This window comes from Micropterus salmoides, unplaced genomic scaffold (assembly GCF_014851395.1).
Source record: "Micropterus salmoides isolate LMB-PRFRI ecotype aquatic unplaced genomic scaffold, ASM1485139v1 Ms_hic_scaffold_21, whole genome shotgun sequence".
Lineage (NCBI taxonomy): Eukaryota > Metazoa > Chordata > Actinopteri > Centrarchiformes > Centrarchidae > Micropterus > Micropterus salmoides.
The window spans coordinates 23,205,344-23,224,951 of record NW_024041262.1 but is presented as its reverse complement, the minus strand read 5'-3'; the positions used below and the strand labels follow the sequence as shown (position 1 = coordinate 23,224,951).

Here is a 19,608-nt window from a genome sequence, read left to right as displayed (position 1 = left end):
ACCCCTACAACTCAATCCCTGCTTGACTGGATACTCGTTTCACACCCATTTCTTAAGTGTAGGTGTTATGTCTGACTGCTGTGGTGATCACTCGATAGTCTATTGTGTATGGAAAATCAAACTACCTAAATCAAAACCAGACAACACAAGAAACTGAATTCAGATGTATTTATCAATGATCTGATTGCTATTAACTGGGACAGATACCAACTTATACCTAATGTACAAGACGCCTGGGATTTCTTCTACACGGAGTTTATTGAAGTCTTGGACAAACATGCTCCTTGGAAAACTGTTATGGTCAAGGGTAATCATCTCCCCTGGATTGACCCTGAACTTATTAGTCTCTTGCAGAGGTACAAAGCATGGTCAATATTCTGCCGAACAAGGACTAATGCTGATTGGGAAGTATACAGGCAGCTGAGAACTATGACCAAGACTAAAACCCGTAATGCAAAATCTAATTACTATAAGGAAAGCCTCAGTAGCAATTTTATTATTAAATATTATAAATTAAAACTATTATCAATACATCCGATAAACATCCTATTAATCAAATACGAGTTGTTAATACAATACTACGTGACTCCCTATCTATTGCTCAAGCATTCAATCACCATTTCTCCTCTGTTTGTTCTATCCAACTACCCAAATCTGATCCGAGTACTGGCTTTTTTAATAATACTTCGCCCAGTCACAGTTCTTTTTCTTTTAGGAAAATTCAACCAGATGAAGTTCAGAATGCCATTAATGAATTAAAAGTGAACAGTGGTGCTGGACTTGATGGTTTAGAAAATAACTTTATCAAACTAGCATCCCATATACTTATGTATCCACTTACTGATTTATTCAGTCTCTCTTTGTCTACATGTGAGTTACCAGCCATCTGGAAATGTGCACGCATCACTCCAATACATAAAGGAGGAGATTTATTAGATCTTAACAATTATAGACCCATATCTATTATATGTTCTATTGCCAAAGTGTTTGAAAAATGTATTTATAATCAACTCTCACATTATCTTAGTGCCAACAATATCACCATTTCAGTCTGGCTTTAGGTCTAACCACTCTACATCTACTGCCCTTCTTAAATTCACTAATGATGTGTTCTCTGCTGCAGATAATGGTGAACTTACAGGTGCAATATTTATTGACTTGACTAAAGCTTTTGACTTTGTTGATCGCTATTTACTTTTAGATAAACTTCATGCTATTGGTCTTTCTGAAAATGCAGTCCTGTGGTTTAGTTCATATCTCCACAATAGAAAACAATGTGTCATCCTACATGGGAATACATCTAATTTGTTGATTCACAACAGAGGTGTGCCCCAGGGCCCAACATTGGGACCACTTCTTTTTTCCATCTATGTTAATAACTTACCATCTATTTTCAATAACTGTTGTGCTCAACTTTATGCTGATGACACTGTCTTATATACATCTAAACCTGATCTTCCACAAATTAAAGCTTGTCTTCAGTATGATTTCAAAATCTTACAAGATTGGCTTCTTCATAATAAATTATTGCTCAGCAAAGCAAAATCATATCTTATGATTTTTGATACCAGACAGAAACTCAAATCCAAACCTGGTTCGTGTATAATAACTTGTTCTGACTGTACTCCTCTGCTTAAAGTTGAAAATTTTAAATATCTTAGAGTATGGTTTGATTCTGAGCTCTCTTTCAAACCACATATTGATCATGACTTACATAAAGTCAACTATGGAATTAATGCTCTACATCGATCTCGTAATTGCTTTACGCTTAGTGTGCGTAAGAAACTTGCCTCTCAACTTATTCTTACAATTTTTGACTACTGTGATGTTGTTTATCAAAACACTGCAAAATCAGACATTTGCCGTCTTAAAACAGCATATACTAGACTCTGCAGATTTGTCCTTGGATGTCCCTTTCTCACGCATCATTGCACAATGTATAATGCTCTTAAATGGCCATCTCTAAACATAAGAAGATATATTCACTGGCTTCAACTTATATTCAAGTGTATTCATTTCAATTACCCTTCTTATTTACAACAGTATCTTGTTCCTGTTATTTCAAATGATCAATTGAGGCACTCTGCTCAGCATTATTTCTCTGTCCCTCGAGCTGAGAAATCAGTTGGCAAAAGAGCTTTTATGTTTAAAGCCCCATTGGATTGGGCTGATATTAGATCCATGGCTTCATTTGGGATGTTTAAGCATACCCTGTCTTCTTACCTTGTGATGGATTGCTCATGTAATGAATGATGCTGACACATTGTTTATACCCTATACTAAAATTAATTGTGTTATTATTTTGTGATCCATGTACATACAATTTCATATGTACTATTGGCCAGTTTGACCATCTAGTGGTTGTAAAGTTCTTTATATTTCTGTAACTATTATTGTGGGTTGTTTTTGTTTGTTTGTTTTGTTTTTCTGGTGTTGTTGCTCTGTATTTGTTGGTCTATATGTGTTTGTTGTCTGTCTATACATTGACAAATATATAATTGATGTACTTTTTCTTTTTTTCATTGTTTTTGATGGTTGTGATGTACTTTAGGACCCCCTTGAAAACGAGATGGTGCATCTCAAGGGGTTTATCCTAATAAAAACATTTTTGAACTTCCTTTTATAAATGTTTTCTAGTCAGAAATACAGTACTTGTGCAGCACTGAGTAGCTGTTTGTCTTTCAAACTGCTACAGTAAAACTTTGAAAAGAAAAATCTACAAACATTTCTCAATAAATTTATCACCATTTTTATGATTGGTCAGTAAATATATTTATATATTTATTTTTTCAGTTTTTATTCAGCTTATTAGCCTTCACATAGGCACTATATTTTGATAATTAAATGTGAATTAAATAGCCTATCTCTCTCTCTCATTAAATGAATGCTTATGTGTCTGACTGTATACCTCAACTTTAAAAAACTAATCATACCATAATGTAGGCATGTGATTCATTTACATTGTAACAGTATTTATTAACAAATAGGCAAATCCAGGGTGATCAATGAGAAAATTTGTACCTTTAATTAAATCATTACACTGCCTCAGCATGCTCTCCATAAATGCAAAGTTGAATTTTCACTCCCTTTCGAGCTCATTTTTGGTCTCTACCAACTCCTGAGAAATAAATCTGGCTGTTTAGCCTGAATTGATCACCTGGGGAACATGAATGTCTCAACAAAATTTAAAGGAAATCCATCTAATAGTTGAGAAATTTCAGTCTGAACCAAAGTGGTGGAACATAAAACTGACATTGCCATCCAAAGAGCCAACGTGCTCGCATGGCATCTACAAACTAAAGTAAATGTGACACCGTTTCAAAAGGCACCTTATCAGCCAACATGTATATCTGTGATGTGCTAATATTGGCGTGCTGGCCTTTGGATCAGCTTTTATTGCTAATTCACTTAGAAAGTTCTTGGTTTGTTTCCCACGATAAGTCTTGAGTCTGTTAAACTGGAAACAAAAATAAAAGCCCATCAGCCTTTGTGTCTGACTGTTTAAGAAGCCTGAGCTGGAAACCCGGACGATAGGAGCTCACGCCGGGGGTCTGAGCCCGGCTGCACAGCTCTGACTCACTGCTGCTTCCCCGTTTCCTTTAGCTAATCACCGAGGACCAATAAATGTAAATTAACTGCTGACAGATGTAGATTCAGTGTCCTTGGAATAACAATACAAGACATCTGAGTAGGTTAACAATCATGTTCTACAAGAAAAGACACAGACGTGGACAAAATGTAACTTAATCATTATGCAATTCACAAAAAGAAGCACAGAGATAAGAAGCCATCTGTCACGCCTTGTTTCACACTGATAACTTGTGTAATCTCCTGATGCAACATGATCTCTTCATACTTTTGTAATAAAAAGTGCCCTTTAATTGTTGCAACAAAAGGCTCTCTCTTGGGTAGACAGATTAAAAAGTAGGATTGTGGTCATACCAACTGATATTTTGTATTTTAAGACAATTTAACTTACAAGGTGATCGTTGACCTAGAGACATATCAGTGCAGTAAAAAAAAAAGGCTTTTCACACAGGTCATCCGAACTGTGCAAAGACTCCCATACTGTGAGTACCATTCAAAGGTTTTCAAGTACAGTGCAAGTTATACAAAAGTAACCTCATAGAAGGCTGCCTGGCTTTGGACACAGTTGTACGGAAATTATTGGAGTGGAGAGCTCAAACCCTCTCCAGTTCATTTAATAAAAACTTCACAAGACTATATGCAATATTTTGATGATAATGTGAAAGGGGTCGCTCGTAGTGATGAACCTATAGAGAAGTGACAACTGTAAAACCCACTTTTACATGACCTGCTCAACAGCAAACAGTTAAACACTGGCTGGTGAACATGGTGGTGCATTTAGCAGCTAAAGCGCCAGATATTTCCCTCAGGAGCTGGTGGAGACCAAAACAGAGTTAAAAGAGAGAATATCGGACTCAAGTTCATCAAGTGGCCAGAAACACGACTCCACCACATGAATGTTGCTCTGTAGCTGCTGGATGTGTAAATAAGCAACTGTATGCTAACAAGTTCGCCGTCTTAAATTAAAATGTGATCATCAGATCAGTTATTGCAGGTTGACCTATATTAGCAGTGCTTAGGCTGCAGGTCGATTGAAGGCTGAAATAAAATCTGCCCTTCACCAAAAAGGAAAAACACATAACCCTCCCAACCTTTTCAATCCCATTTCCCCGTCTAATAATTTCCGTACAGTCCCGTGCACAAACATTCAATAAATATATAAAGTACATTTCAATTTGAGCACTATTTCCCTCAAATTAACAAAAGTGCAGCAAGGCAACACATTGTTACAAAGGACGTTAGCAGAAAGAACAACTTTTCTTTTTTTTTTTTTTACAAACGCACAACAGTAACAACTGCAGCAGCAGTTAATGGAGACTTTTCCACAGCAGCGGTGAAGCTGTTGGTCTCGTGTCATCAAAGACATTCTCAGTCGATGAAGCTTCGGCATCTTTAAAAAGGCTTTGAAGAGTTAACTTTTCCAAACTCTCAGTTCTCTGACTCACACGTCTGATCCCAAAAAACATGGTTTTCTTCTTATATAAACACAACTGCATGCTGAATGTCTTCTGCTTTGGTCAAACTTGATACTTTAAGTAAGACTTTCATGTGAGTCTGTGAAGTTGTGGCTTCGATGGCGGCGGTGGAGGAGTGCATGGCTTGATTCTGGCAGCCGGACGGGGGCTGGGCTTCACCGGAGGTACAGGAGGAGGACCTGGTTTGGCTGCCTTGTACTGAAAGGCAAAACAAGATTAATTTCAGACATATTTTATAAATGTGAAGTTGTTATCTCTGCACCTAAAAGTGTGGAGGTTTGGGAGAGATGTTTAGTTTTGTTGTGATTTTATCTGGTCCCAAACACGGATGGCAGTCTAATCCATGAAAATGGGATGCAACTTTAAGATAAGACGTTCATGATCCCCGGGGGAGAGGGAGTGGGAATTACTACCGTTTAAAGAGGCAGGAAATGGATAAAGAACTATTTAAAATTACTAAATAAATTTGATCAAAGAAGAAAGGTCACTGGTCTGGGTATGCAGTTTAGACTTTGGGCGCATAAAGGTTTAACAGTTCAATCGTTTAAACACTTTTCATATGAATTTAAAGATAAACAATAAAACATAATGAATATAAAATAGAATACAACATTTCAAGTACCATACCACTGTCATCAAACAGACGTGGGAAAAAGAACTGGGACAGGAAGTTTCTATGCTTTCCCTTTACTTCTTTATATTGGAATAAAAAAATTACAAAAAACAAAAATAGTTTATGTCATAAAATATAAGTTGCCAGACGTGCTCAGGATGGACACCTCTTTAAATACTCTTGGCTGCTGTAAGAACACCAAAAACTCATTTAAATGTCTTGATTTATTGTATTACTTCTTCAGCTCCTGAGTGATTTGTACGGCCTGTTTGAGTTCATAAAGGGGAAAGTTTTTTGTGAAAGTGTCCGATCTCGAGTGAGAGACATGTATTTACTGAAAATGCAGCACACAAGTAGTCACTTGACTACTGTGGGTAATTGGGACAGACTCAGTTAGTCATAATGAAGTTGGGATATCTATAGAGAGCAGAAAGTCCCTCCTATTCCAGTGGACCAACAACTTATTTTGGAAAAAAATATGTACAGTAGTCAGCGGCGAGAGACGCGTTTGAACTGTGCCCTGAATTACACACATGATGTTTATCAATTTAAAATGTAATTTTGAAAGTCAAGCTAATGTAACTGAAGCTAACTTCAAAGAACATTTTTGTTTTGAAGGACAAAATTATCAGCATCTGTGTAGTTCAGGGAACAGTTGTCTCTCTCCATTGACTACCGCTCTGTAGTGTGTGTGGAATACATAATATAAATATATGGGTGTAATAGCAAATACAAAAATATTTAGAATAGTTAGAAAAGGCTGCAGCGAATCATTGTTGTCATTAAAGATGAATCTATCAAGTCATCATTTTGTCTATGAAATGTCAAAAAAAATTCTTGTTTTGTCCAACAGTCCAAAGATATTCAGTTTATACTTAACTATACTTAAAACTGAGAAAAGCAGCAAATCCACACATTAGAGAAGCTGCAACTGAGACCAGTGAAAGCAGCTGCAGGTGTGACTCACCTGTGTTTTATTCAGAGGCGGGAAAGGTTTTGATGGAGGTAAAGGAGGAGGTCTGGTCTGTGGTAAAGAAGAAGAAAGTCAGTAAGATATTTACGTTTGATTTTTCACTTTAAACACAACTCACGTATACTCAAGTAGTTTTCAGTTAACTAAATGTACATCGCTATACACACACTCAGAGATATTATACATGTTTCTTCTTGTCAACAAATCCAATGAAAAAAACAAAACCAACAGTTAATGTATCTCCTTCCAAGTCCTGTGTGTATCTCAGCCTGATATATCTTCTTCCTCTGAGCCATAGAGCTCCGTCTTTGTCCAAAAACTATTAAAAACACATCAATGAGTCTCACTGTTGCACTGGGTGACATGTTCCTTCACTACCATGTAGTTTATTCTGACTCACATCCACCGTCCTGCTGCCCCAAATACTCACTAAAGCACCACACTTGGATTCATCCGCCGCTGCAAATAGTCCCCAACAAATGCAGGATTTCCTCCTATTTGAGTAACAATTCATTACTAACTACAGTGAGTGGCTGTTTTAGGAGATTACTGAGCCTTTTAAAAAACTGCGATGTGTTTTTAAAAGAAATGTTTCTTGGGAACCTATGGGCTTGAGTCTGAGTGATGGACTGACAGACTGTTGGTTTTGAGTCTTTTCATGGGATTTGTTGACAGTAAGTATTAAGATTACACAATTACAGCAGCCTTATCCTTGAAGCAGTTGCACATCACACATCTGAATACAGACAACTTTCTCCGTGTGTTATTTAATTTGACTTCGGGATCTCAATTCTGAATCTTCAGTTTTTATTATGCATTTTTTAAGCTTACCGGCTCAGTTTGTGAGGTAGAAGACAAGTTCCTTGGAGGCTGGGGAGGAAAAAAAAAAACACTGATATTGCAAATTATGTTCTTCATACACTCACAGCTGTAACCTGCCCACACACGATTAACTAATTGCCCCCTGACATGAATTTCCATGAGTAATTCCTTTAGCATCACTGCTCTCTGTACCTGTGGAGCGGGTCTGCAGGGAGTCACACCAACAATCAGAGGAGCGCTGGCTCGTGTTGCTGTTGATCCCACGAAAGTGGGCTGACTGATGTGCACTCTCTCTTTAACATGTGGTTCCTGGATCACCGACTTCGACTTGTCTGAATGCACTTTCCTGTGAACACGAAATGTATTCAGCTGGGAAAGGAAAGACCAACAAACAGACATGGGCAGAGCCGAATATGAAACGCGAAGAGAATGAAATCAATACCATTTAGAGGTGTATCTGTCCATGTTGTCCTTTTTACAGCACATCAGCCCTGCAGTCAGTACTGTGATCACCAGGAGGATGGAGAGAACTGCACACACACCAGCTATTATCCCACTCTGACCTGCAGACATAGAGAGGGAAATTACACCGTTACAGCTGCACTTTCTAATAGACACTATCTCTGTTGGTGTAATCATTTTAATGCACAGTTTAAGTCATAACGTATACTAAATATATGGCTAATTTTTAGGCACTCTAGCTTCGGGACGGAAATGCCGGTCACCTGGTCCACCCCAGACTGACATTTGCACAAAAACAAGAGGAAAGCTGTTCTGTTACTCAGAAAGAGTGGTGTCATTTCTAATTAGTCAACAGTCTTACACCATCACTGTCTTCACTATAACGAGCAACTTCTTTCACCATAATTTAGGGAAAATGCACAATGAAGCAGCTTACTGAAGATACCGGTTTCACGAGTTCTTCAATTTGTCCTGGTGATGAAAGAAGAAAGTGCTGAACACTCTGTGCTAAAGCATTTCACAATTCTGGCCTTTTATCCCTTTTATTTTATTCTATTCTTTTCAATGTTTTATCTTGTATTGTTTTTGCATTATTGTCTTTACACTTGTTAAAGCACTTTGTAACTTGTTTTTGAAAAGTGCTCTACAAAGAAAGATTATTATTATTATCTTTCTGTTCTTCTTCCTTTTATTTGTTTTTTTTTAGTCGTTTACTGTGAAGCCCAAACTCACTCTCTGCAGGCTGTGGCAAGTTTAGTTCAGCTCGAGCCAAGACGACGGAGAGAGAAAGGTAAAACCAATTCAGCTGTTTGGAAACGCTTCAAGGAGTCCAACAAAGAACAGCGACAAAAACTTGAGATTGCAAGATTTGTTACATGGAGGTGTCTGCACCGATTAATCAAGGTAGATTCATCATTTTAAAACTCAGGGATGTATATTAATCATCAACTATTTTAATAATGGATTAATCAATTTGAGTGATTTTCAGTTACATTATATTTAAAATACAAGCAAATTCACTATTCATTTTTTTTTTAGGTTCAATAAATGCATGATTTTTTTCCAAGTCAGTGAGTAATGGTGTTAAATAACTGATTTCAATATTAAACAAAATAATTTTCCATAAATCGAGCCGCACTACATTTAACTGAGGTCAGTTTTAAGATTTACCAGGAACACTCGATTAGGTCAGAGCTGGAAGAAAATAGGAAATCACAAAGAATGAATCATTCATGTTAATTACTAACTGGAAGAATGATTCAACCAGCAGGTGTGACCTGTTTTTAGTTCTGTGCTGCTCACTGAGAGCTGACCAAGAGCAACCAAACCTCCTCAGAAAGTTGGACTTTGTTTCCTGTCATAAAACCACTTCCGGGAAGCGTCCTGTACCTTGAGGTAAATCTGCATACTGGATGTCACAGTAGGGTGGCGCCCAGCCAGGATTACAGTGGCACTCTTTCTTGTGGTTACACACCTGAAGACAAAATGCAATAAAATGAATCCAGACATGAGTCATCTCAATGGCACTTTGGTCCAGAGGAGTCAAATTGAAAACTTAAAAGTTAAAATAAATCTCTTACCCCCTTGTTGTTGCATTTCTTGGCACAATCCTCTGTTTGCCCATAGACTGATACGTCCACACATCTGTTGTCGAGGCAAACCTGTGCACAAATGTTCACTTCTGAGCAAAACATCCAACATAACAAAACTCCATATAATGTGTCTCCAACTGAAAGTTTTACCTTATTTACTCCACATCTGGTTCCTTTTGGCACCATGTCGATGTTTCTAGTTTTATCATCATCCACAGGTACTTTACACTCAATGCCGTTCACAGTGTAGGATGACCTTTTACCTGTGATGGACTCACCCCCTCCTCCACAAAATATAGATCCACATTTAAGATTCCTACAACAAAAGAAAAATGAATAAATGAATCAAGAACTTTTTTGACAGTTGTTGCTAGCACGGGGTCATTCTGTGTGCCAAGTTTCCTTCACGGGCGTTTTGTGATAAACCAATGGAAACCAAGAAGTGTGTGTTGATGATACGTACTGTGCTGTACAAGGGGTGTAGCCGAACTTGTTCCTCCCGCAGTTTAAACCTTCTATGCCCCGTTTGTTCAGGTCGAAACATATATCTGCTCCAATTCTGGTCCCTGAGGAAAGAAGATGTTCATGGTTAACGTCTTAAATATATGGAGGACCATTAATGCCAGGATAAGAAAAAGACTAGATGAAAAGTTAAAAATGGTAAAAATAAAAAATACTTTTTAAAAAAGTATTAAATACAAAGTCAACATTTTGACTTTTTCAAATTAAAGTTGAGAAATAGAATTAGAGTCACAGAATCTAAAATTAAAAATGCTTTTGGCTGCACAGAATGAGTTTGTAATGACTGTTGGTATAAAAGGAAGATGATGAATGGAAAAATAAAAAAAATACTATTTCTATTTAGACTGGTTAACAATATTAATTTAACACAGATGCCCAGAGATACCAGGTGCAGCACACGATCGTCAAAACCGCTGACTTACGGCCTTTTTTGCTTGGTGGCCATTTGGTGGCCGACCCGTAGGAGCTACACAGACAACCAGAGTATCCATCACTCCGTTCTAAAGCTACAGGCCTATAAAGCATGGGGGTGCTTTTGGTGACAGAAATGTTGATGAATATTCACAGTTTTTATCAATACTTCAATGTTATGTTATTTAGAACGTGGTTGTATACATGAATAGTGTTTTAAATATAACTCCCAATAAAAAATCAACATTTAAACAGTAAATATTGCCAAAATATGGACAATCGCCTGGTATATTTTGAAAATATTGTATGATAACTGTTGTATTTTAGTTTATTTTCATCAAATTTACAGTTACAAGTGCATTCCAGGTGTATTAAAATATGTTCAGTTGCATTATAATCTTATTCCTTAATCTTATGATGGTTTTGATGGTTTATTGCATTAAAATATAGCTTAGGCGAGGTTGAAAATATCCTATTTTTTCCGTATTGCATCTCAATTTAGTCTGTAATGGTAAAATAAATATGTTAATTTACAATGGATTGATATTTCTTAGCTTCTGACCTTCCAAAGGAGACCAGAATTACGCATCTAGGCCATATGGTTGAGGAGTTATTCCTGATTTATTTGGGTATGTTATTTTAAGCGTTTTTCCTGGAAAAGGGGGCCTGTTTTCAACAAGTTAAGTCATAATTTTGAGACCATAAATCAATATGTCAAAAGCCAGGGGTGCCCTGGTGATCTGGCGTTTACTGACCATGAGAACACGTCGTTCCTCATTTCTCTCCCCTCATTTCCTGTCATCTCTACTGTCAGGTTATAAACATATTGTGTCATGATTTTGATTCAGTAAGTCAAATCGTCTTTTTTAACCCACTATCTCTTATCATCTGTGTTGTTTCTTTTCCTGGCTTAAATACTGTATAACCTTTGTTTTTAACTCTGGTGGAGATCTTATGATGGGGCTCGGGACATCTCTGTCAATGATACTATATGTTAAGGTTCAGGCACAAGAGATGTTGCATGATGTTACAGACACCATTAAAGTTGGAGATAGTAAAAATGTGCTTGATAAATACACACTTGTTTTATAGATGCAGAGACTCCTATATTCTGTGAGAGCGCTATTCATTCAAGTTCTCTGTAGTCCTTGTGCACACTATTAAATCCTTGCTAGAATGAGCCATTTCTACCATGTGACGGAAAACAGACTAATAACTAAAGCTCCTTCAGGCTCATCTTGTCTATTAACAAGAAATGGAAAACACAGAAACCCCTGTTTTTACTTCTTTTACTTGAATGACCATACTGACAGCAGTGTGATGAGGGTACCTGATCCAAACAGCCTCCAGCAGTGCTGCTCAAGTGTGGGGCACTGGCCGTTGTAGCAGTAGCCCGGTGCCTGGTCGTAGCACGCTTTGCCGTTCATCTCAAAACTATCTTCAGGACAATCCTCAGACACTCCGGTGCAGTATTCAGGCAGGTCACAGTCACCGGCCAACTTTCTGCACACACTTCCAGCCAGTTTTAACTGTGGGTTAAAGTACATTTCGGCTGATTTAGTTAGAATTTCTTGTAAACGGTATATAATTAAGCTTGTGTATTTAAGTGGTATTTCATGCAGAAGGATGTGGTGAGTTGACGGAAACAGAAGGATATCACCCTCTGTTTCCTGTTATTATTGAACTGCTGCTGTTTTAATGTGGTTCGAAGAGTAACCTCCTCCCAGTTATTAGGAAGAAGCAGGGTGTGTCTGTATGACTGGCCTTTCTGTAACCTGCTGTAATGGAGCTGATCTGGCTTTCTTGACCAAGTCTAGCAGGGTTTTTTTTAGCAATGCTAGCAGCATGTTGGTTTGTCAGTCAGTAGGTCAGTCCACCACTTTGGGCCAGACTGAAATATCTAAACAACTATTAGATGGATTGCCATTAATCCTACTGACCTCTGATTCTCTGCTCGTGTGAACAGCAGGTCATTCAAAGTGAACGTATACTGGACGGATTGGCACAACATTTTGTTTTAACATTTGTGGTTCCCAGAGGATAAATCCTGATGACTTTTGTGATCCCCTGACTTTTTCCTCAGGTGCCACCATGAGGTTCTGGTACATTTGCGAGTAAAATATATCATGCCATTCAATTAAGTGCATTCATGTTCCCCTCTGGATGTAATAACTCTGATATTCAAAACATCAGCATTTTAGCATGTCGATTTTAGCAGGTATTGTTAATCATATGTTTGGGATTCTGGTGTTTTTACTCTGGGCTTTAAGCAGGTAAAGTATAAGAAACCAACTTTTAAAGCTAGCTAAAGGGTAATGGTAGCTAAAGTACCTGGCATTCGTCGCAGCATTGTCCATGAGCACACTGGGATCCTTCAGTCAGACGACAAGTTGAGGCATCACAACAAGAATTCTTGCATTCCTAAAAATTAAAAACCCACAATCTTTTTCAGTTGTGTTTCTATCCAGTTACACTTTCAGCTGGAATTTGCAGTAATGAAGTTCAGTTGAAACACATCAGATTTAATTCTCCCACACATGCAGCATCTCTGCCAAGAATTTCGTCTCTCTGAAAAGATGTGAGCGCACAGGAAAACTATTTTAATGTTCGAGGCCAAACTTCAGCTTTGGATGCCCTGAATCACCACTAACTTCCCTTTTATTAGCGCTAACCTCACATACAGGAAACCACACTAGTCAGCTTAAACAGAAAACCAAAATGGTGTCGTCCTTCACCAAATAATATATTTAAACTTTCCAAGGTCTCAAAAATCTATTACAACCAGTGTCATTAGCCTCTACTGAAGGTTGTACCTCCACAGTGCCACAGTCACACTCCTCTCCAGGGTCCAACAGGGCGTTGCCACAGCGAGGGCCCACAGCGATGGTCTTAACAGAGTCTGACGGTTTGGACAAGCAGCTGGGTTGAGCTCGCTCCATGAATTCAGCGAGCTGCTTCACACTGCAGCTGCTGAAAAACTCCGGGAACGCTATATTTCCTGTCCTGAAGAGGAGCAAAGAGATTTCAGCTTTACAAAAGATTTAAATTTAAGACAAGAGCTAAAACAGTTTATAATCCATGTGGCCAAAATTATGTGGACGTCGGATGTGCTTGCGTGCACAGAGGTATCATCATGTTGACGCAAGAAAGAGTCAAACACAAACTGTTGACGCACAGTTGGAAGAACTGTTGTGTCTAAAATATCCTTGTACGCTGCAGCATTAAGATGTCCCTTAACTGGAACTGAGTGGCCTGGCTCAAAACTAGGATAGGGGGAGTCCACAAACTTTTGGCCACATACTTCCAAGCTGAATCTTTATGACGTTCTTGCAAAAAAACAAACATAAAACAAAAAATAGCAGGAAGACGTCCTTACCTGAGCTTGTCTGCCATCACACAGTTCCCACTGCTGTAAGACGGACCACACACACAACCTTCAACATCGTGGGACAAGCCAAAATTATGTCCCATCTCATGAGCGATGGTGGAGGCGAGGCCTATCGGATTATCCTGGTGATCCTGGGAGAGAAACGCAGCAATGGCGCTTTAAATTCAGCAGGATGCATCATGAAACACCAACCTGCTCCCTTCATCTGCAGATGTAAAAGGACGAGTGTCTTGATTCATACCTGATTCACTCCACCTGAGTTTTCAGTGCACATGGCAAACTTATTCGCCAATCCAACGGTATCTCCCACAAAGTCTTTTCCACTGTTGAGTGAGGAAAGTATAACGTCAGGTCAAACTGGCAGCATAACTGTGTTCAACACCTGCGCAGATATCAAAGACTGATCCTCACGTCACAAATTGGGCGTTGTCATGCTTCGCCCTCTGCAGAAGATCGACCTGCCGCCACATGAGGAAATTGTCCAGAGCAGTCTCTGAATTAATGTCAACGTCGATGTAGTCTCTGTTTGTCCAGATCTCCAAACCCACCAGCATGACGTGAATGTTCAGATGTCGATACAGCTGCAAGCGGAGGAGGAGACGGCTTTCAGTGAGTGAATGCGCTGAGAGCGCCGACGGCACGACAGCAGACGAACAGCTTCTAAAACATTAGCCTGAATTTACCTTGTCGACGTGATTCACAACTCCGAGAATACGAGATTTAGTCTTGCTTCCGTGTAGCTTATACTGCAGGAAGAGGAGAGACAAACATGATCAGATTCACTGAGCGTTGGGAAGTTGTAAAGGACTTAAAATGAGATTTTTACCTCAGTGTTGTCCACCACCATATACAGCTCGACAAACCTCTGTGGACCTGCGATGGGTTTCTGAAGAAAAAAAGGAAACAGATACAACCTTCAAACTAATATTCTTATTTAAATCAACATAAAGAGGCGCAAAATTATAGACATAAGAGAGCAGACAGAAAAGGAAACAGATATAAGATACTTGATTTACATATAGTACATTCAGCATAAACATCCATCCTGCATGTTGGGGCCAAAAGTTTGTGGACACACAGGTGCTGTTTTTTAATGTTTTACTCATGACTCAGGGAGTGACATGGATAAAATCTTCAGATTTTTTTTTCATTTAATGGAAAATCGATCTTATTTGGCAAATTAAAAACACGGTAATTCAAATGTTCTTCTTCACACCGACACCCACATGAAAATCCAATATTACCATAAAACAGGGCTGATAATTCATTTACAACAGTGACCTACAGTAATAAAAACCAGGGATAACTGTGATGGCATGAAAGTATTGTTCCCAAATGGGCTACATCACGACATGTCCAAACTCTGGCACCTCAGCGTGGCCTCAGCACGCTGCTTCCTAGTTGTTTGTGCCTTCTTGGCCTTTACATTAAACACCCAGGGTGTATATGTTGATGTTACAGTGTAAATAATAATTTCCTGGCACCCGCAGGCCTGTGACGATAATTACATTATGGACTTATCGTACAATATATGAACATCGAGCCCTCGATCATTTTTGCTGACCTTGATGTTACCTGTTGTTTACATGCGTGTTTGTTTCCATAAGAATGTCTCCAACATTTTAGCATCATCTCCATTATCATGCCAGAATAAACAGCAGGATTTTCCCCACCATTATAAGACTTGGGGCCTTTTTGCACCTAAGTGCTGTGAACAATAAAAACTATGCAGACACATCAATTTTATTTTTTGTTTTGGTTGTGTGGGTTTTTTAAATTAATGTTTTCTTTATTTTAGTATTTTTTCCCCATTCCAATTTCCAATGTCTGAATAGTCTTGTGAATAAAACGTTCATTGCTCTTTGATTTATTATTATGGAAGTGGCACAAAATGGTCTTAAACTCTATTTTACTATATCGAAATTATTTCTGGAACATTATATAATCCAACAAAAGTAATTGTTGTTGTTGTAATCACGACAGGCCTAGTTACTTACCCACGATCTGGACTTGAAGAGGCCAGCGAGCCGAGGGCCCGGGTCCTGGTCCTGGTCGTACAGTGTGGTGGTGTTGGACGAAGAGCCACAGCTGACCTTCAGGTGCTCGTGTCTGTAAACTGCATGGTCACCATCGTCGGACTGTCCCAGAGGCTCTATCAGGTAAACCTGCTGCTGGGCTCTCACAAAGCCGCTGCAAACACAAAAAAACAACAACACAAACACTTAATTTGTAGGTTCTCTGAAGCAAAACAGCATAAATATGATTCAGCATACAGGGGAAAATGGTTTTGTCCACAAGATTTGGTTGAGGTTTCAACACATTTATTATTTTTAATAATGTAAAAGATTTCCACAAGGAAAGCCAACTTTGCTGAAAACAGCTTTAAAACACAAAGGCAATTCAAAGTGCTTTACGAAAGGCAAAGAACTGAATTTAAAAACACAACAAAAAAAAAGATTTAAATACAGTTGTAGCGCAGGTACAGCAACACACAAGCAGGCTTCATAAACACCTTGACAAACCAACTGATTGCTATCATGAAGCAACACGTTTCACAAGAACTGAAGTCACTGAAGAAACTTTCACTGGCGAGCGGCGAATTACAAACGAATAAGGAAGTTCAAAGGTTTAAAAATATCTTAATTTTCTTACCTAATGCCTGAACAAATGCCAACGCTGACGGAAGAGTCCCTCACACCTTCAATGTGACCGTGATAGTAGCAGTGCTCCTGGAGGGAAATACACTCATCAGATCAAAGACGTCACTGTTCGTACTTTACGTTATTCTTTAACGGTGTTACTCAAAAAGGGTTGTTTTTAACTTCAGTAAAATTATGATTCACAGGTTAAGAATGTCGGATCTTAATCATGCTGGGTTTGGCGTAAACTCCATACTGTCACAATATATTACCTTTGCTCATAGAATAAGGCAAAACTGACGCGTTTGCAGATACCAATGTAGCATTTATTTCTGCGTAACCATGTTTTTGTTTTAATGTGTGACATGTTAAATACTAAGCAGTAGGTACAACCTGAGAGTATCTCTCCTGCTAATGGTTTCAACTAGTTACCCTGATTAATAATAATTCAGTGGAAACCTCATCGGGCTCAAATTGATCACTATTATAACAGATTTTTGTCTAATGCAGATTCTAATTGACATTTGTATATTTATTCCATGAATAAAAAATCATTAAACGGAATCTCATTGACTCTTTCAAATGCTTTTGAAATTACTGTATTAATTAAATATAAAATATAGCTAACTGTAGTTCAAATTATAATAAAAACAGTATTTTGTCAAATACAGTATTGGGAGTAGTGAAAATAGGCTACTAAGCCAAAGCTCATCTCTGGTTTCAGTGGATTTCTACATTTTTAACAGAAATAATCTCTCCGCAGCAACTAACAATTATTATAATGCATCAAAGGTAAATTAAAAGTAACATCTCACCTCATTTGGTGACGTTGTCACACGCTTTCCATCGTCTGAATAGTGTGTTTCAGTGTAGCCTCTCCCAATAAGATTCCTATTTAATACAGGTGAAAACAGTTTTATTTTTCAAATACTTAAATATTAAGTGTTAAGAATTGAAAACAAAAAAACGATATTTACTTGTTCTTTTCCAGATACATTGTGTGGTTCCTCCCTTCGATGGCCAACTCGTACCGAACTGTATCAGGATAAAGCTGTAGAAAATTCATGACAACTATTGATAATTGTAACAATTATACACATTTGTAGTGGTGGAAGAAGTACTCACATCCTTTACTTGGGCAAAAATAGCAATACCACAGAAAAAAATAATATTAAAAACTGGTCTTTTACCTGTTTTTAAGATTTTTTTTTCTGTGGTATTGCAGTATTGAGTATTAACAGCTGTGATGCACAGATGTGTAAGTAATATTTAAAGCAGGTCGAGAAGAAAATAATTGAAGCTTCTTTATATACTGTTTGGTACTTTAATCTATTGCAGTGGTGGGAAGAAATGAAGTACATTTACTCTGTGCTTTTATGCTACTTTACAATAACACTCCATAATGTTTAATAAGTAAATATTGTACTTTTTACTGCACTAGAGGTGTAGTTACTTTGAAGATAAACGTTTTACAGAAAAAAAACATATGATAAGGTTATGAAGAAAATAAACAACCGTATATAAAGTAGTAAAAGTTATTTGTACTTCTACACACAGATGATTACTTTGACTTTTTATATATTAAAGTACATTTTTTTATGATAACAATTCTGTACCTGTATCTTTTTACATTGTGATGTGGCCCTAAGTGTTAGATCTTCTTCCCCCACACAAAATGATGTTCTGTATGCAGAATCAGTACATGATGCAGGTTACAGGTCCCACAGGTGTGTGAGGCAGGTGAGGTGTAGTCAGTCACCTGGTTGTCCCGCACGCTCCTCTTCTGTCTCCCTGGAAGTCTCTGAGGTCTGACCACCTCATATCTCTCCACCTGAGACAACATCCCAGAGCACTGCAGGAGACAAACTGCAAACAAAACTTTACTGTTATTCGCATTTACATGAAATATTTCAGTGGATACAGTCTGAAAATTCTTATTAATTACATTCACATAGCGACAACAAAAATTAGTTTTACAAACGATATGAGCCTTCAGACGCACTTAATGGCGTTACAAACGGCGGACAGAACATTAACAGCTTCTTCTCCAAGTTTTCCTGTCAGCGTGTGTTTTATTCAACCGGGATAAAAATGTAGGGAAACAAAAACAAACGCGTAAAAAAAGTATTTCAATGCAGAATAGTGAACTCTGAACCTACCCCATGTCAGCCACAGTGAGAACATGTTCGCTCCCATGTCGGTGCGCTGTGCTCGGGCACTGCAGCTCATCTACCCGTTAACTCCGGGCCAGCTGTTCCGTTAAAGCTCCGCCTCCGGTTACTTCTTATCGCCCCCTCACACGTTTACCGGAAAGAAACAGTCAAGTATGCTACGGTGACACGTACTTAAAGCAGACTTCCGGTGAAATAAAACAAAACACTTGTTGTACAAAAGACGGGTTGTATCTTTGAAAATTATTTTTTCGTAATCCAGCAGATGTCCGGAACCATGAAATGTTAGGCCGGGGCGAAACAAACTTTAAAATAAAATCCGCAAATACTTTGTGTGCCAAGCGTAACGCACGTCTAGCGCAGGAGTGCGTAGCGGAACACTTTTCGGAAAGATTACCTTAAACGTTGAGTTTACACGCTGAAAAACATTTTCCTCTTTCCAACCAGAGAGCGGGCATCAGGAAAATACATTTGGATACGGAACTTTTCCCTAAGGTTTCCACGGGGGCGCCATGTAATCGCGGTTCAACTAAGTTTATGGCTCCGTCTAATTGTTGGAAATGCTTAGGCGTTCTTCAGTTTGTGGCTCCGTCTATTTCTTGAAATTCCCCACTTGAAGCATTCTTCCGTTTTTTCCCCATTTTACTGACAAACTTTCAGCTTAAAAAGACAAAATAAAACACGGGTCTCAAAATTTTACATATAAGATATTCTACAATATAAATATAACGTTAGATCTACTTATAACCAGCAGATAAATACTCTATATGTTGACATTTTAACATGTACGTCTTTGACAGGTTACGCTTTTATTCTGAAGTCAGTCGCGTTATATTTCCGGTACGACTTTAGTTTTGGCTAACTTCACGCTGCTAAGTGTCAGAGTTATAACCTGTTTTATGGTCTACAGTTATACTATAACACTTATCAGGCCACAAATTAATAAAAAAAC

General features: G+C 38.2%; 1 protein-coding gene across 1 annotated transcript; it reads right to left on the bottom strand.

Annotated features, from left to right (window-relative positions):
• Window positions 1-3,002: 3,002 nt before the first annotated feature.
• Window positions 3,003-19,139, bottom strand: adam8b (ADAM metallopeptidase domain 8b). The gene is made up of 23 exons (XM_038734992.1): window positions 18,645-19,139; window positions 18,245-18,351; window positions 17,463-17,536; window positions 17,301-17,376; window positions 16,499-16,575; window positions 15,844-16,036; window positions 14,673-14,732; window positions 14,530-14,592; window positions 14,258-14,427; window positions 14,088-14,169; window positions 13,835-13,977; window positions 13,272-13,461; window positions 12,790-12,879; window positions 11,789-11,987; window positions 9,989-10,091; window positions 9,676-9,841; window positions 9,514-9,594; window positions 9,323-9,407; window positions 7,914-8,034; window positions 7,664-7,817; window positions 7,481-7,519; window positions 6,644-6,700; window positions 3,003-5,261 (listed from the first exon to the last, which is right to left on the bottom strand). The coding sequence occupies exons 1-23, from the start codon at window positions 18,712-18,714 to the stop codon at window positions 5,133-5,135; spliced, it is 2,529 nt and encodes an 842-aa protein (XP_038590920.1). The 5' UTR covers window positions 18,715-19,139; the 3' UTR covers window positions 3,003-5,132.
• Window positions 19,140-19,608: the final 469 nt, after the last annotated feature.